The sequence below is a fragment of the Prionailurus bengalensis genome, chromosome B4 (assembly GCF_016509475.1).
Source record: "Prionailurus bengalensis isolate Pbe53 chromosome B4, Fcat_Pben_1.1_paternal_pri, whole genome shotgun sequence".
NCBI classification, from domain to species: domain Eukaryota; kingdom Metazoa; phylum Chordata; class Mammalia; order Carnivora; family Felidae; genus Prionailurus; species Prionailurus bengalensis.
In genome coordinates, this window is record NC_057358.1 from 63,762,479 (window position 1) to 63,778,067 (window position 15,589).

Here is a 15,589-nt window from a genome sequence, read left to right on the forward strand (position 1 = left end):
CTGAACCCTATCACTTACCCTATAGTCTAGCAACTCCACTCCTAGGTATTTACCTGAGAAATGAAAACACATGTCCACAAGAAGAGTCCTACAGGAATATTCAGAGCAGCTGCTTTATCGGTAATGATCTCAAACTGGAAACAACACAAATGTCAATAAACAGAGAAAGTGATAAAGTATGTTCATACAATGGAATGCTACTGAGTGACAAAAGGAATGGAGTGCCAATATCAGTGACAACATGGCAAATCTCAAAAACGTTATGCTGAGCAAAAGAAGCCAGATGCAAAAGCCTACACATGGCGTAATTCCATTTATGTGAAACTTTAGAACAAGTAATAGTTACCTATGGTGATAGATATCAAAACAGTGGCTGCCTAGAAGTGGGTGGGTGGATGGATGGGATTGGATGAGAAGGGGCAGGAGGAACTTTCTGGGGCAATGGGAATGTTTTATATTTGACAGGCGTGGGTTACATGCATGCATATATTTATTCAAACTCTCATCAGGGGTGCCTCGCTGGCTCAGTCGGTGAGCATGTGAGTCTTGATCTCGGGGTTGTTAAGTTCAAGCTCCACGTCAGTTGTGAAGATTACTTAAAAATAAAATCTTAAAAAAAAAGATCTCTCATCAGACTGCTCGCTTAAGATTTTTGTGCATTTCAGAGAATGTGAATTAGGCCTCAACCAGAGGGGGAGAAAAGGGAAACAAATCCCTGTCCTCATGGCAAGTCCCTGTCCTCAGTTCAATAAGCAAAATAAGGGATGAATACCTATCGAGAAAAGCAAAACAGGGAAAGGAAGGATTACTGTTTTATGATTTATGTATTTATTTATTTAGGAAGGATTGCAATTTTAAGTAGACTGGTAAGACCTTATGGAGATGGTAGCATTTGAGCAGACTTAAAAGAGAGGAGGGGTAAAAATCTCCAACAAAATACTAGAGAACTGAATTGGACAGCATAGTAAAAGGATCATACACCACGACTAGGCATGATTTACCCCTGCAATACAAGGATGATTCAACATACAAAAACTTTTTTTTTTAATCTAAAATCTGTTTATTGGAATAGTTTCCATGCATGATGCTTCGGGGTGATTTTGGTACTAAAGGAGCATCCTTCTGTAAGCTTTGCTGTTCCTCCTGTGGGTTGGTACAGGACAGTGGAGCAGCCCACACACAAAACCACTGTCCATAATGTAGGAGCTGGGGCTCTGCGCCAGGCGCTCCTTCTTGTGCTTTCTCTTCTCCTCTTCCGGGGACGGGTGCGGGAGGTCCTTCGTGAGGAGCATGTTCTCCTGGGCATGTAGTCATTGCTGGAAAGCTTCAACATACAAAAATTGACCGATGTCATACACCACATTAACAGAATGAGGGGGGGAAACCACTCAATCATCTTAATTGATACAGAAAATGCATTTGACAACTGAGGGGTTAGTTGTGCTTGTGGTCCGAGGGAAGACGATTCCACGTGGTCCAATGGAAGACCATTTGTGGTATAGCAAGTGTAAGGACTTTCCTGAAGCAGGAAACAGCAAATGTATTTGAAAACAGCAAGATGATGGGTCTGGCATGTTTGAAAAGGCGTTGAAGGGGGCAGATGATAGGACTGGAAGTCAGAGAAGGGGCCAGGCTTGTGATGGGAAGGCACGGTGGGTGCAGTGCTACTGGAGGGCATACAGGGGGGCATTCACATGACCTGACTTCCTTTTCAAAGGATCCCTCTGGCTTTTTCTGTTGGGAACAGACCACAAGGAGCAAGGGTGGAAATGGAGAGGTTAGGAGGGCTAGTGCAATAATCCAGATGGTAGGTGATGGTGACTTGTACCAGAGAGAAGCAGTGCCGGTGGTGAGAAGTGGTAAGATTCTGGGCATATATTTTTTAATGTTTATTTATGCAAAAAGTTTTTAATGTGTATTTATTTTTCAGAGAGACACAGAGTTGTGAGTGGGGAGGGGCAGAGGGACAGGGAGGCACAGAATCTGAAGCAGGCTCCAGGCTCTGGGCTGTCAGCACAGAGACCGTCACAGAATTCGAACTCACGAACTCACAAGATCATGACCTGAGCCAAAGTTGGAGGTTTAACCGCTGAGGCACCCAGGTGTCCCTGATTCTGGGTATATTTTTGAAGGTAGAGTCTATAGGATTTGGTGGTGGATTAGTTGTGGGGAGTGTGTGTGTGTGTGTGTGTGTGTGTGTGTGAGAGAGAGAGAGAGAGAGACAGAGAGAGAGAGAGAGGGAGGGAGGTGATACTGAGAGGGAGAGAGGGAGACGGATGGAGAGGGAGAGGGAGGGAGAGAAGGAGAAAGCAGGAGAGGAGAGCAGTGAGAGAGAAAGCAGGCAGAGAATGTGTCATGGGTGACACCAAATCTTTCTTAAACTTTAGGATTTAGCTATCATCGGTGATAAGTGTTTCCGCCGTATTTTACAACTGAACCAGTGTATGGTAACATTGTGAGTGAGAATCTGCTCTTTACACAGAATTAAGCCTATGTCACAGTTGCAGGGTTTGTTGGTTTTTGTTTTTCTTTGACCATTTAGCTGACACACCTGGCTGATGTTAAGCTTGCTTATCACTAGATGGCACCGTAGCTTTAGTTGGCAGAAGATTGCATGTTTCAGTAACAGCTCAATCCCTTTCATTGCAAACTGGTCTTAAAGGGCCAGCTGTCAGGATTTTTAGGCGTGACTAAGTGACCTGGGTTTGTAAGTTTGCCTCCTGAAGGAGCAGCAAGCTCAGATGAGGAACTGAAAAGAAAAAACCTACACATTCACACCGACATGGTCCTACACAATGACTGCAAGAATAGTTTGGTGGAGAGAACCTAGAAGGAAGCTTAAGCTCTAGAAACCCCTCAACTTCACACTTCAAACGTCTGGGGAGAAGCACATTCTGGGATGGCAGAGGCAAATCACACTTCCTTGTATGCAATTTTTTTTGCAAGTAAGCTTTACACCCAACATGGGGCTTGAACTCAAGACCCTGATATCAAGAGTCACATGCCCTACAGACTGAGCCAGCCAGGCACCCCTCCTTGGGTGCAATTTATGTTCTTTGCATCTTGAGGCTATTTTTAGAACAAAACTGATGTGTCAATATTTTATTAGAAATATATTTACAAACTTATTTGTAATTTGTATTTATAAACACTTAAAAATTATGTTATGTTGGGGCACCTGGGTGGCTCAGTAGGTTAAGAGTCCAACTCTTGGTTTCAGCTCAGGTCATGATCTCACAGTTTCGTGAGTTTGAGCCCTGCATCAGGCTCTACACTGGCAGTGCAGAGCTTGCTTGGGATTCTCTCTCTCTCTCTCTCTCTCTCTCTCTCTCTCTCTTTCCCCCTCCCCCACTCACACTATCTCTCAAATAAATAAATAAACTTAAAAATTTTTAAAAATTATGTTATATTTATAAACAATATTCTCCCAATGTGGCAAAAGAAGTTATGTTTTTCTCATCATTCCATATAATTCCATTAGCTTTATTGTTCTCCCGGCACTGAGGGAAAACAAAGATAGAAAGCCCCTATTTTTGGTGTACCTGAATTGTGTAAGAACAGAAGACAATGCAACAATTTCGATTTAAAATAAGCCACAAGGCTCAATCAGTTCAGCATCCACCTCCTGGTTTTGGCTCAGGTCATGATCTCACAGTTCATGAGATGGAGCTCCACGTTGGGCTCTGTACTGACTGTGCGGAGCCCTACCTGGGAGTCTCTCTCTCCCTCTCTTTCTGCCCCCCCCCCCGCCACCAAAATAAATAAATAAACTTTAAAACTATTTAAAAAATAAAATGAGACGATTTGAATAGAAGATGAATGGATGGCAAATAAGCATATGAAAAGATGCTCAAACAACATAGATGAATCTCAAAATAATCATGTTGAGTGAAAATAAAGATGAAAAAGAGTACATACTGTATGATTGCTTTCATATAAAAATCTAGAAAATACAGATTAATCTGTGGTGACAGAAAGCAGATCAGTGGCTTCATGGGAATGGAGGAAGGGATGTGGGCAGGGACGGGGTGGTGGGGGGAGAGAACACAGGGACACCGAATATGTTCACTATCTTGATTTTGGTGATGGTTTCATGAGTGTATACATACATCAAAACATCAAATTGTACACTTGAAATATGTAAAGTTTATTGCATGTTAATTATACCTCAATAAAACTGTTAAAATTTAAAAATGAGACACCGATGTATAATGTTTATTAATTTACTCATTTATTTGCTTTCTCTTTCATGTAGCAAAATTTATTGAATCTCTTAACTGTGCCAAAAGAAAGAAGAGGAAAAAGATGGTCTGCCTCTCAGTCTAGTAGAGGAGCCAGGCAGTGACAGTGCTGCATGATATTCCTGTCGGATAGACCCGTAAGAAGCTAAGAAAATGTCGAGATTAGTGTGTATGTGTGTTGGGGAAGGCGTTTCAGAGGGCCTCGACCCTGAGCTGAGTTCTGAAGGATGAGGAGGTGGTTAGAGACAGTGAGGATGGGTTGTCTCTGTGGGGGTGGCCCTAGCTTGCTGTCTTCATCAAGGCTTAGGGTGAGAAGACAAGGCCCAGAGGCAGGGGAGCAAACTGTAGGAGAGAGGAGAGTTTTGAAACCAGGCAGGATAGAGAGATAGGGACTGATCCCTAAGACCCTGGGAAGCTGTGAGCAGGAACTGGACTCTGATAGGGAAGGTCTGGGGAATCAGGGAGGATTTTAAGCAAGGGAGAATATGATCAAATAGCATGGTTTAAAGAGCATGGACAGGTCAAGTTGAGAAAGAAACACCAACATTTTTGCCCTTAGGTTTTTCCATCATTATGGTTACACAAGTATATTTAACTAGCCTCCAAGCCCTGCTAGGAACTTTTCCTGAATCTGTTCAGATGTGTCCAATTCTTTACATCCTTGGCACAACTACCTTAGTTCTGTCCTCATTATTGCTTGCTTGGATTATCACTACATCCTCCGATAGGGGTCTCCTTGTCCTCTGTCCTGTCTCTGTGCTCTACCTGCAGCTTAAAATATTGTTCTGAAACTCAATCTGATCCTCTCAGTCTTAACTGAAAACCTGATCTTCAGCCTCCAGTCTTGTGCCTTACCAACACTATCTCCACATTTCCAACGATAATCAGTTTCAGTGTACTTATCAAGCATTTACAATATGCCAAGAACTGTGCTAAGCACTTTACTTTTTTTCATTAAATCCTTCCAATTCATTATTATTATCATCATCACTATTTTACAGCTGAGAAAACTGATTCTTTTTTTTTATTTTTTTTTTTCAACGTTTATTTATTTTTGGGACAGAGAGAGACAGAGCATGAACGGGGGAGGGGCAGAGAGAGAGGGAGACACAGAATCAGAAACAGGCTCCAGGCTCTGAGCCATCAGCCCAGAGCCTGACGCGGGGCTCGAACTCCCGGACCACAAGATCATGACCTGGCTGAAGTCGGACGCTCAACCGACTGCGCCACCCAGGGCCCCTGAGAAAACTGATTCTTAGTGTAGGGGAGGGAAAGCTTTCCTCTACCTCTTATGGGATCTTCATATTTAACTGAGAGAAGATAAATGAATGGAAAAAAAATAGAACGTAAACATGCAACACATACAGAACTCACTCTTGAGTAACTCAAAGGGGGTGGTTAGAATTTGGCACTCCTACATCTAACTCAGTAGGTGATGGGCAAGAGTAGAGAGGGCACTTACAGGAATGACTTTTTGGAAACATCAGTGGTTCTTTAGGAGAATAGGTAGGAGGTAATTTTGAGACAATGTCTGTTTGGGTGTGGTATTGATTTCTCAAGTGTAAGAGGATTAGTTGCTCCCAGGAAGGGGTTTATGACAGTTGAGTTCTTTTGGGATGTTCTGCTTTGGGCAGATAAGGGGTTTCAGGAAGTCAAATCCCTTCAGCTCAAAAGAATTCTTATGCTGAAGTAGCATATTTTGGGGTGGCATATCCGGGTCCCCCTCATTAGGGAGGTTTTTAATGTACCTGAGGTCATTTAGCTAATAAGTATAATTGACTAAAAAAACCCTTGAAGACAAATTTCAGTACAGAACAAGATTTTTTACTTGCACTTGCAAGAGAGTCTGCTTATTAGAGAGCTGGCTCTCTGAAGAAAAAGAAAAATGTAGGCAGATATTTAGAGTTAAAAATCATAAAGTCAAATGATAGCTCAATTGTTATTAGACGCTTGACAAGTCTGCTTGGTAGCATTTGGGTCAATTTTAATAAAAACAAGACAGTTCTTTCTTTTAACTAAGAAATAATAATACATCAACACCAAGCAACAACAGAAAGAAAAATCCATGTCTGTTTTTCATGACTTATCTGGTCTATCTTATAGGAATGTAAGGCCTTTTCTGGACTATAGAATATACAATAGCCCAGGAAAAAACATTTAAGTTGTACCATAGAGAAAGAGAGGAAGGCAGGATTGGAGAGAAACTAGTTCTAAGAATAGAAAGTGGATCAATTTTAAAATTATTAAGGTGGGCTGGGGCAGCTGGGTGGCTAAGTGGGTTAAGCTACCGGCTCTTGATTTCGGCTCAGGTCATGATCTCAGGATTCATGAGTTGGGAGCCCCACATCAGGCTCTCTGCTGTCAGCACGGAGCCAGCTTTGGATCCTCTGTCTCCCTGTCACTTCTCCTCCCCCACTCGTATGCGCTAGCTCTCTCAAGAATAAATAAACGTTTAAAAAAATATTAAGGTGGGGGGGCGCCTGGGTGGCACAGTCGGTTGAGCGTCCGACTTCAGCCAGGTCACGATCTCGCGGTCCGTGAGTTCGAGCCCCGCGTCAGGCTCTGCGCTGATGGCTCAGAGCCTGGAGCCTGTTTCCGATTCTGTGTCTCCCTCTCTCTCTGCCCCTCCCCCGTTCATGCTCTGGCTCTCTCTGTCCCAAAAATAAACGTTGAAAAAAAAAAATTAAAAAAAAAATATTAAGGTGGGGAAAGGACATTGAGCAGTCCCTTTACCTAGTTCCAAGTGTTGGTTAAAGTAGCTTCACATTACTAAATGCATCTTCAGTGATGAGCACTTAGATTTTCTTTAAAGTTTATTGATTTATTTTTGAGAGAGACAGGGACAACATGAGTTGGGGAGGGACAGAGAGACAGGGAGAGAGAGAATCCCAAGCAGTTTCCTCGGCACTGTCAGTGCAGAGCCCTACGCAGAGCTCAAACTCTTGAAACTGGGAGATGGTGACCTGAGCTGAAACCAAGAATCTGATGCTAAACTGACTGAGCCACCCACGCGCCCCTTGAGCACTTAGATTTTTACTACAAATCCTCTTTTGTAGCAACATTAGGCTTGCTTCTTCTCCCTGGTGTTTTGGGCAACAATTGGGTTGTTCATGGTATTCACTGGGATAGAACACAGAAGCTAGTTAAAAATAATTCTTTGACAAATTGATCTTGAACATGTATTAAGGTTTATTGCTAGTGAGGGAATGGGAGAGCATGTGGAAATAAGAAGTTATAGTTGAGAAAACACAGGTTTACATCAACAGCTAATTTTTTAAAAAGTAGCTAGTTAATAAATAGAGTTTTATTCACAGTCATTAGTTTTATAGAGGAAATCTAGGGCAGAATGACTCAGAAATGCTAGGTGTGTAGCCTACCAATTTAAAATAAGTATAGCTATTCATGCAAGAAGGAAACGATAAGGATGCATCTGGGCTTGTTAACTGGAGTAACAGTTTCATTCCCTTCTAGTAGTTCCTAGAAGTTCCAGTTTACAGGGAAAATGGGAAACCCCATAAACTGAGGGCAGAAATGGAAAACAGAAGCAACGAGCTCTAATTTTGAAAGGTGGCTGCCAGATACTGCAAACTAAGATGCAGAAACATGGTTTGTCTGTTTTTTCATTTGGGGTCAATTTTCCTTTCCTTTGGCACAGCAGAGCAGGTTTTAATTGTTGTCAGGAGGGATGGTGAGTTGATTTTGGACTATATTTAGTTGAAGGTTGGAAGATGGACATATGGGTCCAGAACTCGAGTGATATAGGTTGCAAACAGATTTACATTGTACATTTATGAAAATTATTGTAAAAGGGAAGACATACATCATGATTTAATCTCAGTTGAAGGTAAGCGTCATAAAAGGCTTATACTGTGACTATTTTGCTCACCATTCTATGCAGGGTGCCTAGAAGTGTGTGAAGGGGCTCAGAAGGAATTGCCCCAAGGTCTGCCACTTTGGCCTGCAGATTATTTCTGAGCTGAAAACCATCAAGGTACAAAAAAGACTCAGGAAGAAACTGACCTCCCCTAACTGCCTAAAAGAATTTAAAAAAAGGACCTGCTCCAGAAGAGAGCTATCACCATAGATGACTATAGTATAAGATGAATTAGATGTGATTAGGGAGGAATTTAGCAGTCTTAAAATTGCTCTCTATGTCCCATTGTTTCCTATGGGGCAGCAAACATTTCTTTACCAAACATTTACTCCTTTTCATCTTCTGTGAATTGCTTTCCTTCCCTTTGAAGTCCCAAACTCCCTTCTCCTCAGTTCAGGATGACATATATCCTCATTTTATCTTCCTGCCTTTTCATTTCTCCTGTACCTGGCATTCCCCATAGGTACAAAATTCAATTTGGTCTTCTTCTGTTAATGTATTTAATGTCAATTTAAGACTAAGATCAGCTGGAAGAAGCTTTGAAGGGTAGAGGAAAGGAAGAGAAACCTATTTCCTCTCCAACACGTGCCTGGCACAAAGCAGATGCTCCAGTTTGACTGGATTTTGTAGAAATCAGAGTTTGGCGGTCCCCGGTTCCCAGAGGTAGGTGGAGCGCCACCTCCTCCAGAAGCCCTGTCCCTTTAAGAAAGGTAGGAAAAGGGAGAGAGAGGCTGCTGGGAAGGAGGGCGGGGCCCTCTGCCAGCCGGAGCAGCGCGTCAACCTCCACGCGGGGGCTCGCAAGCGCCAGGCGCGCTTCTAAAAAACGCAGGAGAAGACGCACTGGGGCCGGGGGCTTAGCTTCCCTGGGCCCTGTTAGCCCAGCCTGGTAAGAAGAGGACTGTGTCTGCCCCTTTAAGGCTGACTCCTGTTCTCCTTGGAGGGAAATAACGTGGTCACACACACATTTGGGACTTACCCTTTTGAACTTCCCCTTCTTTCCTTAACAGTGCATACAGGTACCAAGTGTCCTCTACGTAAGTCGCGTGTTCATAACAGATGCTTCATTGGTGCTGGAGTGGGAGGGGGAAACGTCGGTCTAGAAGACATCGTGTCCCAAACCAAAACCAGTTTCACGTTTGTTCTGCTGTATTTTTAAGCTTAGGCTTGTGCGATTCAAGGGCTGACCCGATACTTCTAATAGAAGGAGTCCAGTGAGAAGGCAGGCTGTTAGAGACCCTGGGATCCCGAGGGCACGATCCGGAGATGATTAACACCCGCTGGAAGTCTGTACCGAGTTCACATAAGTGGCCTGACAGGTATTTTAGCCTGCCCTGTGTTTTGATATTTTAATTGATCGCTTGCATTTACAAGTGGGAGTTTATGTGTAAATATCTGGGTTATTATCTTGGGAAGATCTGGCAGTGTGTTCTTCCCTGACCAGTTTGCTGGCCTCTTTGGACTATTGAGAAACCATCTCCAGTTCGCTACAGTCTTTCTGTTACAACCATTGGCATCACTCATCACGAGTCTGGACCCTAGTAAGGGTTTGAGTTTGGGGCCCCTCCTCTAAATATTGGAGTGGATGGATATATGACTATTTAAAACATTTATGTAGAACAGATCAGAGGTCCCAAGTAACTGGGTGTATAGTTCGTGTTTAAACTGCTGTTCCTTACTCTCGCTTATTCTCATTCAAGGTGTTTTTCTGTTGGAACAAGCGTTTTTGGCCCAGGCTTGGGAAAGATGAGTCATCAGAGATATTTACAGAAAGATATTTGGGAGTTGATATTCTTTTGTGACAATTAAATCCACAAAGTTTTCTTTTGAGGAAAACATCTGAATCTTGATTACATTGATGTTTTATGCTACAACAATTTTTATTGAAATAGAGTGTACTCAGTATGATTTATATGTCTTTGTCCACAGGCAGCTATAGTTTGTTAACCTCCACAACTCTTGGCAAGGCTTCATAAAAGCGAGACCAGTGTTTGCCCTGGTAATAACTCTGCCTCACCCACTAGAATCTAAGCTTCCTGAAGCCGCAGACTTTTATTTTGTTCAGGGTGCGTGCTTAAAGGTAAGTGATTTATTCAATGTGTGAAAGCACTTTAAAGGTAAACCTTACTTTATGTAACAGGCATGTTCCCAAGGATTTCTCTCAGATTCAAGTGCGTGTATATTTGTTGTTCTAAATTATTAAAAGGCTTTTGTTGTGCAAAGGCTTCCTTTTTGAAAGGTTGTATTTTCCTAAATTGATGCACCAACACTTCCATCTGAAATGGACTTGCACTTGTGAATCATCTGCTACAGAGCTTACACTGTAATATTTTCTCACTGTGTAATGGGATTTGGACGTGTCAGTGAGCCTTGGAATTTTCAGCTTTATTTCTATTTTTAGAGACGCACAGATTTCCAGTTGAGATCAGTGTGGCAGCCAGACCCTTCCTTCCTCATGAGGAGCGGCAGCTCTTGTCAACAGCATCACTGACAGAACCTGTGTTTTGGAAAAGGACTGATGGCTTTGAGCCTGGGTGGGAGAACATTTGCACCATTTCCTGTGAACCACTCTGGTGTCTTTCTGAAAGCTGTGAGAAGCAATGGTCTTCCCTTGTTTCCCTGGAGCCACAGCCCCTGGAGAAGAACTGGAAACGTTTTGGATCCTGAGATGAAAGCTTTCCTGGAAGAGAACACTGAAGTCACCAACAGAGGCAGCCTCACTCCTGAGATCCAGTTGCGGCTTTTGACGCCAAGATGCAAGTTCTGGTGGCAAAGAGCTGACCTGTGGCCCTACAGCGATCCTTACTGGGCAATCTACTGGCCAGGAGGCCAAGCCCTGTCTAGGTACTGCCCTAATTGAAATGGGAACCTTTAAGGACCATTCAGATCCTTTCTGTTTTCTACAGATCCTTTTTTCTGCATTCTCCTTCTCACAAAAAACCAGAGTAAATCCCTAAATTCTTGTTTGTTTAATTTGGAACAGTTTACTTCAGGCTTATCAAGGTAATTCCCCATAGACAGTTCTCTCTCCAAGAGAAACCCTAGGGTCAGCTGTGAAGACCATCGCCAGCTATAAATGATCTGGAAATTTCACACTATTCTCAGGTTCATGGTTCATAATATATGGCCAGTGCAGAGTTCCTAGATGGAAACTAAAGCCCCAGTCCTTCAGCTTTCCTAGTTTAATTTCATAAATACTGCTCCTCGAGCCTCACACTCCCTCCATCATTGCATCTTAATCTCTCAAAGAACAAGAGATATGAGTGGGCCCCACAAAGGTTCCCTCTTCTGTAGTGGCTTATTGACGTCTCAAGTGAACTCTGGACTTGAATCAGCATTTTTTTTTTAAAGTAAGCCATATGCCCATTGTGGGGCTTAAACTCATGTCCCCAAGACCAAGGGTTGCACCTCTACTGACTGAGCCAGACAGGCGCCTCTGAATCTGCATTTTTTAAGGTCTCCTAATTCCCCAGACTGCAAAAGTGTTCTTTTTTTTTTTTTTTTAAAGTGTATTTATTTATTTTTAGAGAGAGCACATTCGAGCAGAAGAGGGGCAGAGAAAGAGGGAGAGAAAAAATCCCAAGCAGGCTCTGTGCTGTCAGCTCAAGTCCTGGGGCTCCATCCCACGAACCTCAAGATCATGAATGAACCTCAATATCATGACCGGAACCAAAATCTAGAGTTGGAGGCTTAACCGACTGAGCCACCCAGGCACCCACAAAGGTGTTCTTTAGAACATTTTCTCACACATTCACACTATGCTTTTTATTAAAACACAGCTGCTGAAACAAAGGCAAGACTTTGCAGCATTTCAATCAGGTCTTTGCTCTTGAATTGGTAAATGATTAAACCTGTTTATGCCTTGAGGTTCTAGAGCTCTGAAATGAAAAGGATAAGGACTTCTCATTCATAGGTATCATATGGCCTAACAGAACTAATGTTGCTTATAGTTTTAAATGTAAATTAAATAAATGTAAATATAGGGCTCTTCAGAGAATGAAGATTGGAAAGCTTTCTAGGTGTTAATAAACAATTCTGATTTTCTGGTTGTTGTTGGCAAATTTTCAAGCTTTCTTCACTTACATCCTACCTTAAAAATATTGACATTTTAAATGACGTCTATTAAAGTGATTGTTTATCAACTTCAAATACAAATTCCTTAACAGACTGAATCAGAGGCTGCACATTGGTGCACCCACAGATGTGTTTTGTTTGGCCTTGTAAGCTTAAAACAAAAAATTAGTTGCTAACATTTTACAACTTGGAAAACTTCATGTAAAAATCTACTCTGACTTGAAAAACAGGACTATGTGATAACATGGGATTTTGTGTGGCAACAGTGCGCTGAAGATGGGGTAGCAGCTCTCCCTTTAGCCTGGCCATGGACACCCCTACTTTGCCATAGTCCCTGCTGTTCTTCACTTTCCACTAGTAAGGTCGAGTGTCAGTTGATAATTATTATTTCAGGGTTTCTCATCCATCTTCATTGTTTGATAACTATTTATCCCTGGTCCAAATTCTTTAGTTGAACTGGACTGTGTGCCTTATCAGAGAGGTCATTATAATGTTAGCAGTAGGTAAAACCATTCTAGAATGAACAATCAAGAGGAGACTGTGAATTTTGGATCTCACTTACTGAGTCCTGATTGTAGCAATATTTTGTCTGCTTATATTCTTGGTGCTTAACAGTTTCTGGATCCTAGTAAAGTGCTCAGTACTTTAAAACGACACATTTTTGGTGGGTGCTTGGCTGGCTCAGTTGGTAGAGCATGTGACTTTTCATCTTAGGGTCATGAGTTCAAGCCCCATGTTGGTGTAGAGCTTAAAAAAAAAAAAGGCTTTTTCTTTTATTATTAAAAAAAAATTTTTTTTTTAACGTTTATTTATTTTTGAGACAGAGACAGAGCATGAACAGGGGAGGAGCAGAGAGAGAGGGAGACACAGAATCTGAAACAGGCTCCAGGCTTTGAGCTGTCAGCACAGAGCCCAACGCGGGGCTGGAACTCCTGGACCGTGAGATCATGACCTGATCCGAAGTCGGATGCTTAACTGACCAAGCCACCCAGGCGCCCCGCCATTTCTTTTATACTTCTTACTGACCTTCTCCCATCTCAGATAGTGTTTTTTTCTTTCTTTCTATTTAGGTATCTTTTGGATAATCCTGATGTTGTCAGAGGAAGGTCTGTATTGGATCTTGGGAGTGGATGTGGAGCTACAGCTATTGCTGCTAAGATGGGCGGGGCATCGAGGATCTTGGCCAACGACATAGACCCTAGTAAGGATTTCATATTTAAAAATATTTAAAACTCAACTTTATTTTCTTTCAGGATAAATATCTATAGATGCTTCAACGTGATAGCTTATTTCCATGCGTATTTTGTAATCTGATATTGTGAACTTATGTTCAGTGGGATATTGATATTATCTGTGAGGATCCCGTGAGGCCTGAATTGAAGTACATTTTTCTTAACAGGATTTATATTTATGTCTGTCAGATATCCCAAGGCGATACCACTTGGGAGCCTGGGAGCACTCACTGTTAATTTCTGGGCTGCGAATTTCCTGAAATATGTAGGTTGTGTGTATTTGACCCCAAACCGAAGTGAGGAGAGGCCTTGGGTTCTTAAGGGAGATTTTAGTCCATTAAAACCCAAGTTGAGACAGGTAAGTTTTAATTTCATCTGAGTTTCTTTTAGTTTTCAGTTTTACCGAGGATTTAGCTCTTGAAGATCCTGTTTTATACAGGGGTCTCAGTTCTAACTTGCCACATTGCTCAAGCCCAAGGTTTGTTTCCCTGTCTCCTAGACTAACAAACCAAACCCTTGGTTTCTAGGTCAGCAAATGTTCCTTAAAACCTCCACAGTTTTAGGTGTTTTGTGTTGTTTTGTTTTGTTTTCAGGATATCCATTCATATATCTGAAGCAGTAAATGGTTTCTATTGGTATAAACTGCTTTACCTAAAAAACAACTTACAACAAAAGGGAAAAAATATTGTTAGGAGATTTTCTGAATCACTTAAATGAATCAATAGGGAATTAAAACTGCCCAGCATATACCAATGCATTATGTTCTTTTTAAAGTTGCAGGAATGGCTATCACACTGAATTGTGAATTGAACCAACTGAATCCTTTTCCAATTTTAACCAAAAACATTTTGGATTTGGAACAAGATAAGTGGGACCTTGTTGTGCTTGGAGACATGTTTTATGATGAAGACCTTGCAGACAGTCTTCATCAATGGCTGAAGAATTGCTTTTGGACTCACAGAACTCGAGTACTGATTGGTGACCCTGGGCGACCCCAGTTCAGTGGACATAGCATTCAACATCAGCTGCACAAAGTGGTAGAATATTCACTTCCAGAGCCTACTAGGAAGGAAAACAATGGATTGACAACAAGCACAGTATGGGATTTTCGGCCTTGAGTTGTCCAAGTGCTTCTAAAATGAATATAGCTATGTTTGGGTTTACTCCTAAGAGACCTGCCAGTTTAGAGCATGCCGTTCCTGTTAAATGGCAAATCTTGTTTCCAAAATGTGAAGGCTTAAAGTTTTGTCAGCCGTTGTCACGTAGTTCTGCATTATGCCAAATATACAAATCTCTACCTGCAATTTTCTAGTTTTACTGCTGTAGGGATAGAACTATAAAAGACAGTACCAAAATGGTAGCAACATGTAATTTAAGTAGTGGAGACAAATGAGAAAGTGTAGCAAAGTCTGTTTGTGTAGTTGAGGACAACTATATGATATATCTTTGAATTAAACACAATACAAAATATATAAGAATGCTGTATTTCCAAAAAATTACCTGTAAAGATCAAAGATGCAGTTAACATGGTACAGAGTACATGGGCTTTGGAGTCAGGCAACTCTGTCACTTTCTAGTTGGGATTTTCAGGTAGTTAAGCTCTCTGAGCTCTAATTTCCTCATCTATAAAATTGTAACAAAACTTAGTAAACCTCACCTCAAAGGCTATTATATTAAATGAAAGCATAAAGTACATAATATATAATAGGACCTCAATGGAAAGTCATGCATAAAAATAAAGATTCTAGAATTTCCTACATACTCTGTACTGTGACACCTTATGATGCCTCTTTATGTCTCGCTAAGGTTAGCTAGAAATTGGTTATGCTACCACTACATGTCCCAGGTTGTCAGGATCTGATAAATCAGAAAAAAACCCTATGACATAAATGAGAATGTAAAGAAGAAGATGTACAGTATACCACTATTTATATAGAAAAGATATACATATGTACTTACATATATGTTCACATATAAAATACGTATTTGCTTGCAACATACATAGACTATCCCTGAAAAGATAAATAAGTAACTGGTAACAGTGGTTGCGTTCGGGGTAGGGTACCAGATAGCTGGTAGACTGGGGTAGGAGGGAGACCTAGATTTTACCTTTGGGTCTTATAATTTTGTACTAATTATATGTACTACATTTTCTTTCTTTTCCTTTTTTT

The 15,589-nt window shown here is 41.6% G+C and overlaps 1 protein-coding gene and 1 pseudogene across 5 annotated transcripts; one reads left to right on the top strand and one right to left on the bottom strand.

Annotated features, from left to right (window-relative positions):
- Nucleotides 1-819: 819 nt before the first annotated feature.
- On the bottom strand, nucleotides 820-9,209 carry LOC122472894 (annotated as a pseudogene).
- Nucleotides 8,858-15,177, top strand: ETFBKMT (electron transfer flavoprotein subunit beta lysine methyltransferase). Of its 5 annotated transcripts, none has more exons than XM_043562881.1 (6): nucleotides 8,858-9,149; nucleotides 9,273-9,431; nucleotides 10,042-10,192; nucleotides 10,514-10,956; nucleotides 13,257-13,387; nucleotides 14,193-15,177. In XM_043562881.1, the coding sequence occupies exons 4-6, from the start codon at nucleotides 10,631-10,633 to the stop codon at nucleotides 14,534-14,536; spliced, it is 801 nt and encodes a 266-aa protein (XP_043418816.1). In that variant the 5' UTR covers nucleotides 8,858-9,149; nucleotides 9,273-9,431; nucleotides 10,042-10,192; nucleotides 10,514-10,630; the 3' UTR covers nucleotides 14,537-15,177. The 5 variants fall into 5 exon arrangements, with proteins under 5 accessions (XP_043418816.1, XP_043418815.1, XP_043418817.1 ...); XM_043562880.1 differs by having other exon boundaries at nucleotides 8,858-9,131; XM_043562882.1 differs by having other exon boundaries at nucleotides 8,858-9,131; nucleotides 9,278-9,431.
- The last annotated feature ends 412 nt before the right edge of the window (nucleotides 15,178-15,589 follow it).